Source organism: Tetrahymena thermophila (assembly GCF_000189635.1).
Source record: "Tetrahymena thermophila SB210 genomic scaffold scf_8254659, whole genome shotgun sequence".
Taxonomy (NCBI): Eukaryota; Ciliophora; class Oligohymenophorea; order Hymenostomatida; family Tetrahymenidae; genus Tetrahymena; species Tetrahymena thermophila.
In genome coordinates, this window is record NW_002476426.1 from 922,207 (window position 1) to 935,851 (window position 13,645).

Here is a 13,645-nt window from a genome sequence, read left to right on the forward strand (position 1 = left end):
TAATTTTGATGTTTTATTAATTTTTTTTAGATGATTTTGATTACATAAAATTCCTAGTTCGTAAAAACCTAAAGAATATTTTTATTTAATGCACTCTATTTAATATTAAAATGATAAATTTTATTTTAATATTTAAACAATTTATCAATTAAAACATTTCATTTTAGTATTTTATTCCTACAATTTATTATTTAACATAATAAATTTTGTGTTATCAATTAATCTTTCTCTTTAATAAAATTGTAAATGAAATAATACTTCCTTATTAAATTAATATTTAATATAAATTGTAAACAAATGTTTTACATCAAAATTAATTTTGAAATGTCATAATTTTATGATAAAAAATTAATAATTTTAAAAGTTTTAGAGAAATTTATTTTATGTTGATTTTAATTTTTAATTATAAAATTTAGCAGAATCTTATGATAAAAGAAAATTATATATACATTTATTTATTTATTTTTATGGAATTACAATACTAAGTTAATTTTTTAATCCAATTTTATCATTATTCAAAATCTTCATCTTCATCTTCGTCTTCTTCCTCTTCCTCATCATCTTCACTTTCAAATTCATCAGCATCAAAGTCTTCGTCTTCTTCTTCGTCATCATCGTCAAGGGGTAATCCTGATTATCCTTTTACTGCTTTATTAGCTCTCTTAGCACTCTTTCTTTGAGCTCTCTTACCCTTTAATTACAATATAAATTTTTATCAGAAATAAATAAAAAGATAAATTATACTTCTTCCTCATCTTCAGAAATAGAGTCTGTGAATTCCTCATCCTCATCATCAAAAGTGGCTCCTTAATTAGTATCATCATATGTAATCTTAATATTTTTAGATTTAAAGTATTCTAAGAGGACATCTAATTCCTTTCTTTCAAAACCAAAGAATTGAGGGGTTGTGGTCTTAGTAAATACTTTGACATCAAACAATTTATTCAGAGTAGCATTACCAACCTATTTTTTTTTATTATTTGGCAAATTGTTCAATAAAATATTTCTAGACAAAAAATTTCATTTTACTCTATTAAATTCGACCTTTTAAATATCACTGATTTATATGTGAATTACAGGTTTATATATAAAGATCAAACTCTTTCTCATAGGATATAAAAGACCTTGGTGAGTTTTAAGGGTACATTTCAAGCAATTTTACTTATCAGAGCTAGTTATTTATTAAATTATATTTAACTCAACTAAAATAAAAAATTAATTGTTTACCTTTAGAAACCAGCAGGCATGATGATTTATACATTATTACATAAAGTTTTAAACAATTAACCAGCAATTTCATATAAGAATCCATCATATTCTTCATCGAGATCCTTTAATTTATCTTCCTTCTTTTCTTCAGGATCAATGTTTACTTTGATGTTAGCCTTTTGTTCTTTTTTGAATTGCATAACTATGTAAGAGTGAACAGTATTACCAATTTTTAAGGGTTAATCTAAACCAAGAACGAAAGCAACATGTACCTTTTTTAAAATATGATTTATAATTGTCTTATAACTCTTTTTAATCTTCTTACTTCGTCAGGTTGAGGAAGGAGGAAGCCCTTAATAACATTACTATATTCTACTATATAGTTAAAAGAAGAGCCGTGGAATCTTACTGTTTTTTTGTACATATCAAGTTGGTATTTACCTCTATTATATTTATAAAATTTTAAGATTTAAATAAAGTCTGCTAAAATTTTGTCATAATCCTATTTCTTAATATAGACATATTATTTTATATATATAAAAAATGCTATAACTTCTAAGCAAACTATTCGCCAATTTTTCATAATGTTTAAACTTTTAAACTTATTATTTTATATTATTGGGCCTAGGAAGTGGTATAACATAATGCATGTGAAGCTAATTAGATAATTTGTTTTAAAATTTACCTAGGAACAAGAAGTGATATGTCTTCGAATTTAACTATTGATTAACCAGAGTATTAGCCAATTTTAGCTTTAGTAATAATTTCAGAGTTAAGTTAATCTGCATATCCACCTACGCTATCTTCACCTTCTTTTTCTTCACCTTCTCCATCATCTTCAGGTTTCATTTACTTTTGAATTAATACATTGTTTTTGAGAAAATTACATTAACTAAATACTAATTTTTACAGCGTCTTATTATTGAGGAATAAATAATCTCATTTCACAGAGTTAGTCTTCACTATAATTATATGCATAAAATATTAGCTAAAATGGCTTTTCTGTGTAAATTTATTCATTATTTTTCAAAAATTGAAGTAAAAATAAACATTTTTTGAATCTTTTTTCTATCTAGAGGAAAATAAAAAAATGAAGATACTCATCTTGAAGATCAACTGTGTTCAAATCAATTACAATATCAGTTTTGTTAACAGTAGAGTTTGTGAATTTCTTTAAAGAAAGTTTGCACAATCTTCTCTTGTTATGACTAAGGACTAATTAGTCATCTTCAAAGGTAACATTACCCCAGTTGACACCTTTATAACACCTATCACTCATTTAAAATTTGAAGAAATATTCTTGAATTGTAGAGATATGAATAATTTATTGTTAAATTTAATAATTATAAATATTTATCTAAGTTATTATTAATTAAATATCTTTATTATTGTCCTTTTAAATTCACTATTTGTAAAGATTGCTTCATTCTATTTAATACTGTTTAAAATTTCTATCAAAACATTAATCTTTTTGTACAAATTTCAAAACTTTTCGCGCTCTTCTAATTCCTTACTACAATTATTTGCTAGACTTAGAATAAAGCAATTTAATTAAAAAATTATAAGTAGAGCGATAACTTAAAATACCTCCATTTATTCCAATTTTTAACAAAGTAGTTTCTATTTCTGTCAATCAGAATTCAATATAATCAGACGTTTATTTTTACTTTTTATTCTAATATTTACTACTTTATTAAGTAATTAATTAAAATTATAAATAAATATGTTTTAAAATTGTTTGCATTGATGTGCTTAAATATTTTAAGTTAATAAGAACTTCTTAGATAAATTTAGCTTTGATGATGAGGTATTTCTAACATATTTTATCAAATAAATATTTCATTATTTTAATTGGAAAATTTATTTTCAATCAAAATGTTTTTTTTCTTAAAAAATAAAAAGTTTTTAATTTAATTAAAAAAATCAATCTCGTAAAATAGTAAAAATAAATAGTTGAAAATTTAAAATTAAAAAAAATATAATGAATTTAAGTTACAAACAAATTGATGGAAAATTAATAAAATTTTCTTTATCAAATTTTAAACTTATTTAATAAAATATAAATCTATATATAATATACTGCTTATTATTCTTAAAACTAAATAGAAAAATTTAAAATTGTATTTATTTAATTGAATTTATTATTTTTTAAACTTTTCAAAATTATAAAATAAATTTTGGTCAATAGAAATGATTTAAAAATATTCATAAAATTTCTTTGAAATGAAATTGAAATCTATTAATAGCTAAATAACTTAATGAATAAATAAATGAATTTATTAATTTAATTAGAATAGAAAGAAGATAGTAATTTAAACAAGTTGTTTATTAAGAAAGCCACTTTTTTTAAAGGCATTTAAAACAACATAATAAATTGTTAAAAGTAATTAAATATTTTTGATAAGTTGCTGTTTAATTTAGTTTACTTATTTACTTATTTATTTAGAAATAAAAACAATTTAACATAAAATTTGCATTACAAGCAAACAAACATAATATCCATTTATATATATTTTTTTAACTATTTTAATTCTTGCTATGGGTTTTTAATATAGTAATAAATACGCTTTGGTGCATTCCACCGAAATATACAAACTGATAAATGGTTGCAATAGTTAAAGTAAATGGAGACTTAAAACAAGCAATAAACACACTATTAATTAAATTTACGAAGCTATTTCTTATTTTTTGCATATAATTGTTAAAGATTAGAAATAAATATAAAAGATTTTTATTAGATCTTTTGCTGAAAAATCTTGGTTCATTAGTTTTTAGTGTTTTTGTGGAAACTGACCCTTTTATTTTTTTTTTTAGTTGCAAATGATGGTTATTTAACTTATTCAGGCTTGCTAGCATTTTTAACAGTATTTTCAAATGTTTCTTGCATTAATTAAATTTCTTCCTAATCTAAATCACGCATAATTTCAAAATTTGAGTATACGAAACGTTTATACAATCTTTCTCTGTGGTTGCTATTAAAGCGCTGTGACTTAACTTTGCTTTTATTGTTAAATGTCATTATGATAATAATTACAAAATATGCAAGAAGTCCAATCTTAATCAAATCAAAAATGTGAGACTAAGAAAGAGTCTAGATAATCTTTCCAAAAGTTGACATTTAGTTGTCATCTAAATTTAATGTTTCTGTTTATTGATCCATTCTTTTCCAGCTTTCTTAATGATTTTTTTATAATAGTAATATTTATATTCAAATGCAAATATGTTTTCTTAAATTATTTATTATTTCAAACAGCTTTCAATCAGTCCTATTATTTATTTTTTGTTTGTTTTTTTGATTAATTTTTTATAATTACTTTCTTTAATGAAGGTCTAAACTAAATTATCAATAATCTATGAATGAATGCTTCAAATCGGTCGGTACTATACTATTTATCTTTGCTTATCTTTTATATACATTTCTTTTGCCCTTTTTTTTTCTTTAGTTTGCATGCTTAATGTTTTCTTGCTTGCTTGCTTGTTTCTTTGTTTGTTTGCTTAATAAATCAATCATTTAAGTGCTATAAAACTGCATCACATATTTTTGATAAGCTGAAAAATTAATCAATGCCAAGACTTTAATTCTATCACTCTTTTTAATATTTTTGTATTTTAGTTTTTTCTTTTACATAGATTGTTTCATTACCTTAATCGTTTTAGGTAAATTAATTTAAAATTCTTTCTTATTAACAATGCAATACAGCCCATAATTATTTTTATTATGCTGCACGTATAGACAAGATTTAAGGTAATTGACTTAACATTTTCAAATAGTAAAAATCGTTTTTGTAAGTTCTGTTTTCTTACAAAAAGCAAATTATATAAAATAAATTTATCTAAAAATATTGTAAACATTCAATAAATTATATGTCTAAGTATAAATATTTGGTAAAGTATTTACGAAAAGATATATACTTTGAATGGTATAAAAATTTCTTAAAAATATATTAAATTGCGTCATTAATCTTTGATCATTAATGAACTTAATTTTAAAATTTTAAACAACATAAATTAGAATAAAAAATTTATTAATGGCATTTTTTTTAAAGAAATACAAACAAATTCCATTTAAAGTACTTAAATTTTTTATAAGTCTTTTATTAATCTTATTATTTTATTGAATACTCTCTTAAAAACAAAATATTATTTTACTTCAAAAAAAATAAGGTAAGATCCTCATATTTTACTTCTTCTTAACTTGATAATAAATATAAATTTTTTACCTTAAAAATTTTAACAATTAAGCCACAAATGATTATTTGATTATAAAGATATTAGCGTTTTTGATGTAATATTTTTTTTATTGCTAATCAATCAATGGTTTGTATTTTTCTAAGATTTTTTTCTACATATTCAGTAATTAAATAAATATATATATAAATTAAAAGATACAAGCAAACTATTTTTAATTTACATTAGGAAATAAAATAAGAAAGAAACTTGTTGAAAAAAAAAACAAAATTTTATAAAATATTTATTTTTTTAATTCTACTATATGAAGCAGTTAGATTGGATACCTCAAAAATAGCTTTCTGAAGAATAAAAAAGCAGAATTTAATTGATATAAGCGAAGTTAGATCAAATATAGTAGGATGTTCCAGAATTTGAAAACACCAGAAAAAATTTATCCTTAAAAAAAGATGAATTTATAAAATAAGCTGAAAGTGTTTTCTAAAAAATGTAGTAAGAAATTATCAAATCTATTTCTAATAAGTTTGATGAATTCGAAAATGAATTGTTTAATTACTAAAAATACTAGCATTATATTACTTCATGCTGTTAATAAATGCAATAGTATTTGAACACTTAAATTTACAATTTCACTATTTCAAATTAAGCATAAAGAATTTGTAATATGAACTTGAATGCCTTAAATCTGATAGGCTAAAAAGTTAAATAAAGCTATGAATAAGATGAAAACAATTTGGATAGTTTTGCAAAATATCTTTTAGCTGATATTGAAGATATTTTGTAAAAAAAAATTAAATAAAAAAGGTTTTCTAGTACAAGCGATATTTAATCTATTTTAGAAGATTTGAATTAACTTTAACTGAGAATCAACCCACTTGATTAAAAAGAAGAAGATTTGAGAATTTTAAGCTCACAATAAGAAAATCTACTTAAATATTTTCACGATTCTTAATAATAGTAATCCTAAAGAAATATTGTCAAAGATAATTCATCTTAAAATATAATATAGTTAGCCTTAGAGCAACTCGAATAAATATAAGCTTAGGATGAATTAAACTAAAATACAGAAAATAATAATTTAATATAGAAGGATATAATAGATGCATGTCTTCCAATAAGCCTGTAAAATTTTTAGAAGGACTATAATGTGATCAAAACATCTCATATTTTTAAAGAATACCCTCAAAGGTTCAATCCTCAATAAATATCTATCCCTAATATAGCAACAGATTCTTACTATTCTAAAAGTATTCATTTTAATTTAATTGTTAAAGTATAAATATTTATTATTTTAAAAAATTTAATATTAAATCTACGATTTCAATAAATTGGATATATTAAGTATTTTTTAAGAATTAATTGTAGGAGGTTGGGACGGTTAAATAGAGTTATTTGATGTAAGTGGAGACTTAAGCCAAAAAATAATTAAATAGCTTTTTGATGGCCCAGTAAAAGTAATAGCTTTTATAAAGAGCAGCTAGTTGGTATGTGTTAGTGGTTGTGAGTAAAGTAGAGAGCATCCCAGAATTTATTTATTAGACTAAAATAATTTGGAGATCATTCACATTATAGAATTATAATAAGGAGAAAAAGTTGTTGAAATTTTGGAATTAAATAAAAATGAAAATATTTTAGTAAGTTAGTTAATTATTGTTAGTGAAACATCAATTTATCTTTATAGCCTAACTGATTATAAATAGCTAAAATCATTTACAATCAAGTAAAATGTATTGAAAGCACAAATTTTACAAGACAACATTTTCTTATCTAATTAATCTGGAAATATCTTTCATTATATTTTAAATGAAGATCTTTAACTTGTTAATACAATTTAGATTCATTCTGATTGGATCCATTTGCTTAGCATTTTAGAATCTAATGAAAACATTGTCAGCATACTCAGTGGTTCTTATGATAAGAAAGTTGCACTCAGAGAATATAACATAGTTACTAAGGAATTAAAATTAATTTCTGAACTTTCTAATGAATTTTCTTAATCTTTACTTTAAATTGATAGCCAAAGGTTTATTATTTCCTATGCTAATATTTTAAATTTTTATGAAGGAAACAAATTGAAAAACAAATTAATTGTATATGAATTAGATGAAATTTAGCAAATGTGCTTAATTTAAAATCACTTAGCAATATCTGGAAAATCAGATAATTCTAATATAGTCATAATTTGAAAAAAAATTACTTTTGATGCTTTGTAAATTTTTTTTTTAGTATTATGAAATTTCAATGAATAAATATAAATAATTTGTTTAGTTTATATTTTTATTTTCTTAAAAGTAATTTATTTTATATTAATTATTAAATTCAAATAATACAAAAAAATATTGATAATCTGATAATCATAGAAAGTTAACTTAAGTTTTACATTTTTAGAGAAAATAGTATAGAAGATTTTGCGATATTATTTAATATTATAAAGATAAATCATTTTTTAAAATTATATTTATTTAGAAAGTAAAATTCTTTGAGTCTAGTTAGCTTGTTTGGAATTGAGCATAATCGTTTATCTTGAAATAATTTATTTTAAATATATTAAAATTAATATTTTTTTAATTATATTTATTTGAAGGAAGAAATGAAACATGAAATAAATCAAAAGATAACCATAATACTGGGATGGAAGAACAACAATTTTTTAGATAATTTTAAAATAGGAATAAGATTTTTTTAATTTTATTTTTGTTAGAATTAAATTTTTTGTTGAAAATAATTGTTTATTGGAAATGAATAATAATTATAAATTTATAAATTAATTTTGCTAATTCTTCTACTTGAAAAACAGAAATCTTATATTTTTTATCTTTGAAATAATGGCCTATCAAACAAATCTAAAGATAGATATAAATATATGTGATCTATTAGATAAAAATAAGTCTAATTTCTAAATTAATTAAAAATTTGATATTTAATCATATTATTAATTAAAAATTTTACAATTTTTATAAGTTATTAGTAGAAAGAAATTAATTGTTTACCTTTTAAAATATGAGTGTTCAAAATAAATCTAAGTAATCTGCACAAGCTGATGACAGATTTGCAAAAATTACTTATGATCCTAGATTTAAGACTATGAGTAATAAGCAAAAAAAGGTCAAGATCGATAAAAGATTTAACTCTGTCTTCACAGATAAAAAGTTTAAAATACAAGCTAAAACTGATAAATATGGAAACAAGATTGATGTAGATGATGGAGTAAATAAGGAAATGGAAGAATATTACTATAACGAAGAAGAAGAATAAGATTCTCAATAATAAGATGAAGTTGAAGATAAATCATAAAAAGAAAAAACAAAAAAGAAAGCTTAAAAGGAAGCAGTTTCTAAAAAGAAATAAAATTCTAAAAAACAGGATAGTGAAGAAGGCGAAGAAGAATCTAGCAATTAAGATATTGAAAACGATGAAGAAAATTCAGAAGATTTTGAAGATGTCAGTGATGAAGAAAATGAGCATGAAGGTATTATTATTATTTAATAATTCAATATTTTTTTTAATTACTTGAGCTAAAAAATTTATAATTTAATATTTGTAACAAAAGGAAGCTTTGAATGGAATGAAGTTAGTTCAACAGATGAAGATATTGAATTTGAAGATGAAGAAGATAATTAAGAAGAGTTCTATTATGGAGTAGCTAATGAGAAACCTCCAGTTTCTGAAAACTCAAGTAGTAAATTAGCTTTGCTCAACTATGACTGGATAAATATTAATGCATAAGATATAATGCTACTCTTTAATTCATTCAAAGATAAGACTGGAGTCATTAAAAGAGTATTAGTTTACCCATCTGAATTTGGTTTGAAATAAATGGAATTGGAAAATTAGCAAGGACCTTAAAATATTTGGAAAAAATAGGAAGAAAATCAAATAGTAGATAGTGATACTGAAGATGCAAATAAAAAAGATAAAAAGTAGAATAAAAATAATGATAAAAAAAACTAATCAAAAAAAGATAAAAAAAGTAAGAAATAAGAAGAAAATGAGGATGACTTCTCTAACGAGACTACTAAAAAAATGAATAAACGTTAAGAAAAGAGCTTATTTGAATCAAGAAAAGGTATTTATTTGCCTTTTAAATATTATTTAATCATAAATAAATAAATTTTATTTTAAAATAGTAAACTTGTTAAATCACACAGTTACTGCCCGTATCGATGATGATTAAGGTGATTTAGATCCAGTTGCTTTGAGAAATTATGAAAAATAGAGAATGAGATATTACTATGCAGTAATTGAATGTGATTGTAAAAGAACAGCTGAGAAAATTTACGAATCTTGTGATGGTATGGAATTTGAAATGTCTGGTATGCCAATAGATCTTAGATTTGTCCCTGAAGATCAAGTTTTTCCATATGAACCTAAGGAAATTTGTGATGAAGTTCCAACAGACTCATAAGTATGAAATCATTAAAATATATTGAACGAAAATAAAAATTAATTTATTTTAAATAGGTTAAGAATATAGTTAATAGAAGCATTGGTCATACAAACACTAGATTAACTTGGGATCAACCAGTTGATAGATTCAAATTTTTAGATGGTAAAATGACAGAAAAGGATTATGAAAAAATTGATTGGAGTAAATATGTAGCTCCTGCAGATGATGAATTTGATGAAGATGAGTTAAAAGAGACTTTAAGTGATGAAGAAGATAACCACTTAGAAGATTTAGATAGTGATGAATAAATTGCTAGACTTGAAGAAGAAGCTTTGAGATAATAATAAGAAATTGACAATATGAATTGGAAAAAAAACTTTGACAAAAAAAATAGAAAGAAAAAAGAAGGAGAAATTGAAATAAAGTTCAATTAAGGTTTCGATGAGCTTGGAAACAAAATTCTTGAAAAATAAAAAAGAAAAAATGAAACTAAGTTTGAAACTTAGGAGAGATTGGAAAAAGATAGAAAGAAAGAGAGAAAATAATAATTAAAGGAAAAAATTAGACAATAAAAGAATAAAAAGCTAGGTAAAGATATTGAAGAAACTGCTGAGACAAGAAAGCAAAGAGCTCAGCTAGCCCTATTAGTTGAAAATGAAGATAAAAAAGATGTTAATATAACCTTAGATGATCCTCGTTTCAAAGCTATTTATGAAACCGATATTTATTCAGTTGACCCAACAAGCAAATTTTACAGCAAGGAAAGATCCTCAAAAACCTTAGAAAAACAAATTGAATATAGAAAGAAAAGAAAGTTAAATGACAATTGATCAAATTAATATTTTATAATAAATAAATAAAGAAATTGTAGATTTTATAATTTTTATTTGTTTATTTACTAATTTTAATCAAAGTAGTTTTTTATTGCTGCATTTTGTTTTCATTCAATTTAATTTAATTAACAGCTTAATTATTTTCAACAAAAAGCAAATCAAGCTAAAATGATGATATTAAAAATGTAAATAGAGATAAATAAATAAATAAATTTTTGTTTCTCTTTATTTTGATCAAACATAAAAAGTTAACTTTAAAAGTGAATTATATTTTTGATTTTAAAGTTTTATTTATATTCAACTCATCAAATTTTATTTTATTTTTCTCCAAAAGCTTTATCTTCCATCAAATCGATGAAGAAGATATTTAAAAAATAATATTATCCAAATAAAATTTTATCTTTTTTTTAAATGGAAAAGATTAATTAGATTTTTCATAACAAATGTCAGAGATAAAATTAAAGGAATAAATTAGATTAAGATAGAGTATAAAATTTAATTAATAAAATCACTAAAAGTTAATAAATATATAAAAAATGATACTGATTTAATTTACAAAACCAATAAATAAATTGATAAATTAATTAGTTAGTGAATTAATTAAATTATTTTAAAAATATTTACAATTAATTATATAAACAAAAAAATACTTAATTCATTCATTAAATTCAATTAATAATCTTTTTTTTCTTTCTTTGTTGTGATAAGTTTGAAATTACTTTATAAGGTTTTATAATTTGATATAATAAATTGCTTAAAATGTATAATTACTGAAAAAGTTTTTATTTATATTATATTATTATTAGTTATTTAACTAAATAAACTATATGTGTGCCAAGGTAGTGTAAGACTAAAGATTTGAGAAATTTAACAAATATGAAGAAGTAATATTGTTAGTGTTTGTTTTATTAGTTAGTTAATTAGTAAATAAGTAAGTAAGGTTAGTTAATTAGAAATATTGGTATCTATATATCATTACAATTTTGCTGAGGGCAAGCTGGATTGGCTAAATTTTTAATTAAGTGTTTCATTTATTTTATATTTAATTTTCATTTTTTTAATCATTGAATTGCATAGAAAATATTCGATCTTCATCGTAATAGTTATTATCGTATTTTATGTATTTAAGAGAGTATTAAGGATTTGTTTAAACTCTATCTTAATCAGTAGTAACCTATGTATTTATATTGCCCTATTAATTTTAAATATTTTATTGAGATATTTTACTTTATTATTGCCCTTCTTTAGGAGACTAATATTCTGATTGATTGCCACATGAAGGAAGATTTATTTTCTCATTATTTTTTTCACTAAAATCTTCTTGACTTAGCTTTTTTTAACTAAAAAATGATGGTTGTGCATGCTTTGCTTCTTTTGATGAATCTTTTGGGAGCTCTACTATTGTCTCCACTTCAGTTTCTTCCTGTATGATAGAATGCTATTTTTTAACCATCTCTTAGATCTATTCTAACTTCATATTTATTTAAGATTGTGATAATCGGTCTTAAAATCCTTATGATGTAGATTAATCATTTCTTGGACTCTATTATGGTAGATATTATTCTTTAGTGAGTCCTGTAACTTTATTATTAATATTTGCAGAAAATGAAAATTAAGAATTCAAAGAATTTTATGATATGATTGGGTTATTATCCCAAATATTATAGCTTGAGTCTGTGTAAACAATATCATTTTAAGTATCTAAGTTAATTTAAAAAATAAGTTTTTTTAAAGTATTTTTCCAATAAATATTTAAGATTCAAATTATTTTTGCTCAAAACCATTAAAAATAATAAATAGATCACTAGATTACCTGCACCACTTTTACAGCTGCAAAAGTTATTACCCATGATACGTATTCAATTATCTAAAATTTTAGTTAGTATATGTATATATATATATTTAATTTTGTATATTTTTTTAATTGTCTTTAAAGCTTGATAAGTTTTTTGTTCCAATTAAAATTTTGTGATAATCTATCAATTTTTAATTAACTTTTTTTATACGAATAATGGTTGTTCGATATTTGTTTAAAATAAATTACTTTCAAAAATAAAATCAAACACTTGATAGTCATTTCAAATTATTTGCATTCTTATTATTTTTGATTTACATTCATTCAAAAGGCAAAGCTTAAAATTTATGTTTATAAGTTTATAAAATATTAAATATTTGGTTACTATAAACAAAATCTTTGTTATTATTAAGCTGGCTTATATTTCTTATTATTTTACGTCACATGAATATTTAAACTGGCAATATTTGCAATAAGCCTTATAAATTTATACTAGATTTGTTTAAAATTTAAACATAATTAGAGTGTAAATTCGTTAATTAAAATAAAATATTATCATGATGTTTAAGGAACATTTTTAAATCAAAAAAGTTAAATTTATCTTTGTAACATTGTTTATAAAAAGATTTACTTTTTTTCAGATTAATTATTAAATATTTTGAAATTTATAATTAAAAAAAGATACTAAAAATAATTAAATAATATACCTCATCAAAAATAGTAAACTCATTAGAAAGCTATGTTTACAATTTCATTTAACCTAGTTGGTTTTACCTTAAATTTACAATTATCATATATTTTAACAACTTAGATATATTTTATCTGAGTTATAATAACTTTTAAAAATATATTAATCTAAATTTGATTTATCGAAAGTGAAAAATTGATGATTTGATACTGAACTTAAAACCTAACATAACTTATTTAGTTTTTTTAAAAAATAGAATTCATTAATACAAAAATTGAAAATAAAAATTATTTTTTTCTATTATCTGACAAGGTTTGTTTGTTTAAAGTGTAATTTTTTTTTATATAAAAATTAATTGTTTTATAATGAAAAATAATTGATTAATAGAAAAAAAAGAAACACTAATATGTAATATTGAATAATTTTCTTGATGAATAAATTTTTTTTATATTTAGAAATAAAATTTTGATGCCTAAAATTACTTTTTTAGTATTTTTTAATATTATTTAATTCATCAAATATAAAAATTGCTATTTTTTTATTAT

The 13,645-nt window shown here is 21.6% G+C and overlaps 5 protein-coding genes across 5 annotated transcripts; 2 read left to right on the forward strand and 3 right to left on the reverse strand. All coding sequences in view use genetic code 6, as the record gives it.

The window, feature by feature from the left end:
* Positions 1 to 508: 508 nt before the first annotated feature.
* On the reverse strand, positions 509 to 2,488 carry TTHERM_00049080 (structure-specific recognition protein; the record flags this gene model as incomplete). The annotated part of the gene is made up of 8 exons (XM_001014803.3): positions 509 to 691; positions 745 to 963; positions 1,030 to 1,171; positions 1,228 to 1,481; positions 1,535 to 1,652; positions 1,895 to 2,061; positions 2,120 to 2,171; positions 2,310 to 2,488. 8 exons carry the CDS (start codon positions 2,486 to 2,488, stop codon positions 509 to 511), a joined length of 1,314 nt encoding a protein of 437 aa, XP_001014803.2.
* A 1,482-nt stretch (positions 2,489 to 3,970) lies between these two features.
* On the reverse strand, positions 3,971 to 4,369 carry TTHERM_00049090 (transmembrane protein, putative; the record flags this gene model as incomplete). The annotated part of the gene is made up of 1 exon (XM_001014804.2): positions 3,971 to 4,369. One exon carries the CDS (start codon positions 4,367 to 4,369, stop codon positions 3,971 to 3,973), a length of 399 nt encoding a protein of 132 aa, XP_001014804.2.
* A 1,332-nt stretch (positions 4,370 to 5,701) lies between these two features.
* On the forward strand, positions 5,702 to 7,583 carry TTHERM_00049110 (hypothetical protein; the record flags this gene model as incomplete). Its single annotated transcript, XM_001014806.3, has 2 exons — positions 5,702 to 6,644; positions 6,751 to 7,583. The coding sequence occupies 2 exons, from the start codon at positions 5,702 to 5,704 to the stop codon at positions 7,581 to 7,583; spliced, it is 1,776 nt and encodes a 591-aa protein (XP_001014806.2).
* Positions 7,584 to 8,397: 814 nt separating this feature from the next.
* Positions 8,398 to 10,614, forward strand: TTHERM_00049120 (hypothetical protein; the record flags this gene model as incomplete). The annotated part of the gene is made up of 4 exons (XM_001014807.1): positions 8,398 to 8,866; positions 8,948 to 9,463; positions 9,525 to 9,802; positions 9,859 to 10,614. 4 exons carry the CDS (start codon positions 8,398 to 8,400, stop codon positions 10,612 to 10,614), a joined length of 2,019 nt encoding a protein of 672 aa, XP_001014807.1.
* A 1,030-nt stretch (positions 10,615 to 11,644) lies between these two features.
* On the reverse strand, positions 11,645 to 12,467 carry TTHERM_00049130 (hypothetical protein; the record flags this gene model as incomplete). Its single annotated transcript, XM_001014808.1, has 2 exons — positions 11,645 to 12,318; positions 12,431 to 12,467. The coding sequence occupies 2 exons, from the start codon at positions 12,465 to 12,467 to the stop codon at positions 11,645 to 11,647; spliced, it is 711 nt and encodes a 236-aa protein (XP_001014808.1).
* Positions 12,468 to 13,645: the final 1,178 nt, after the last annotated feature.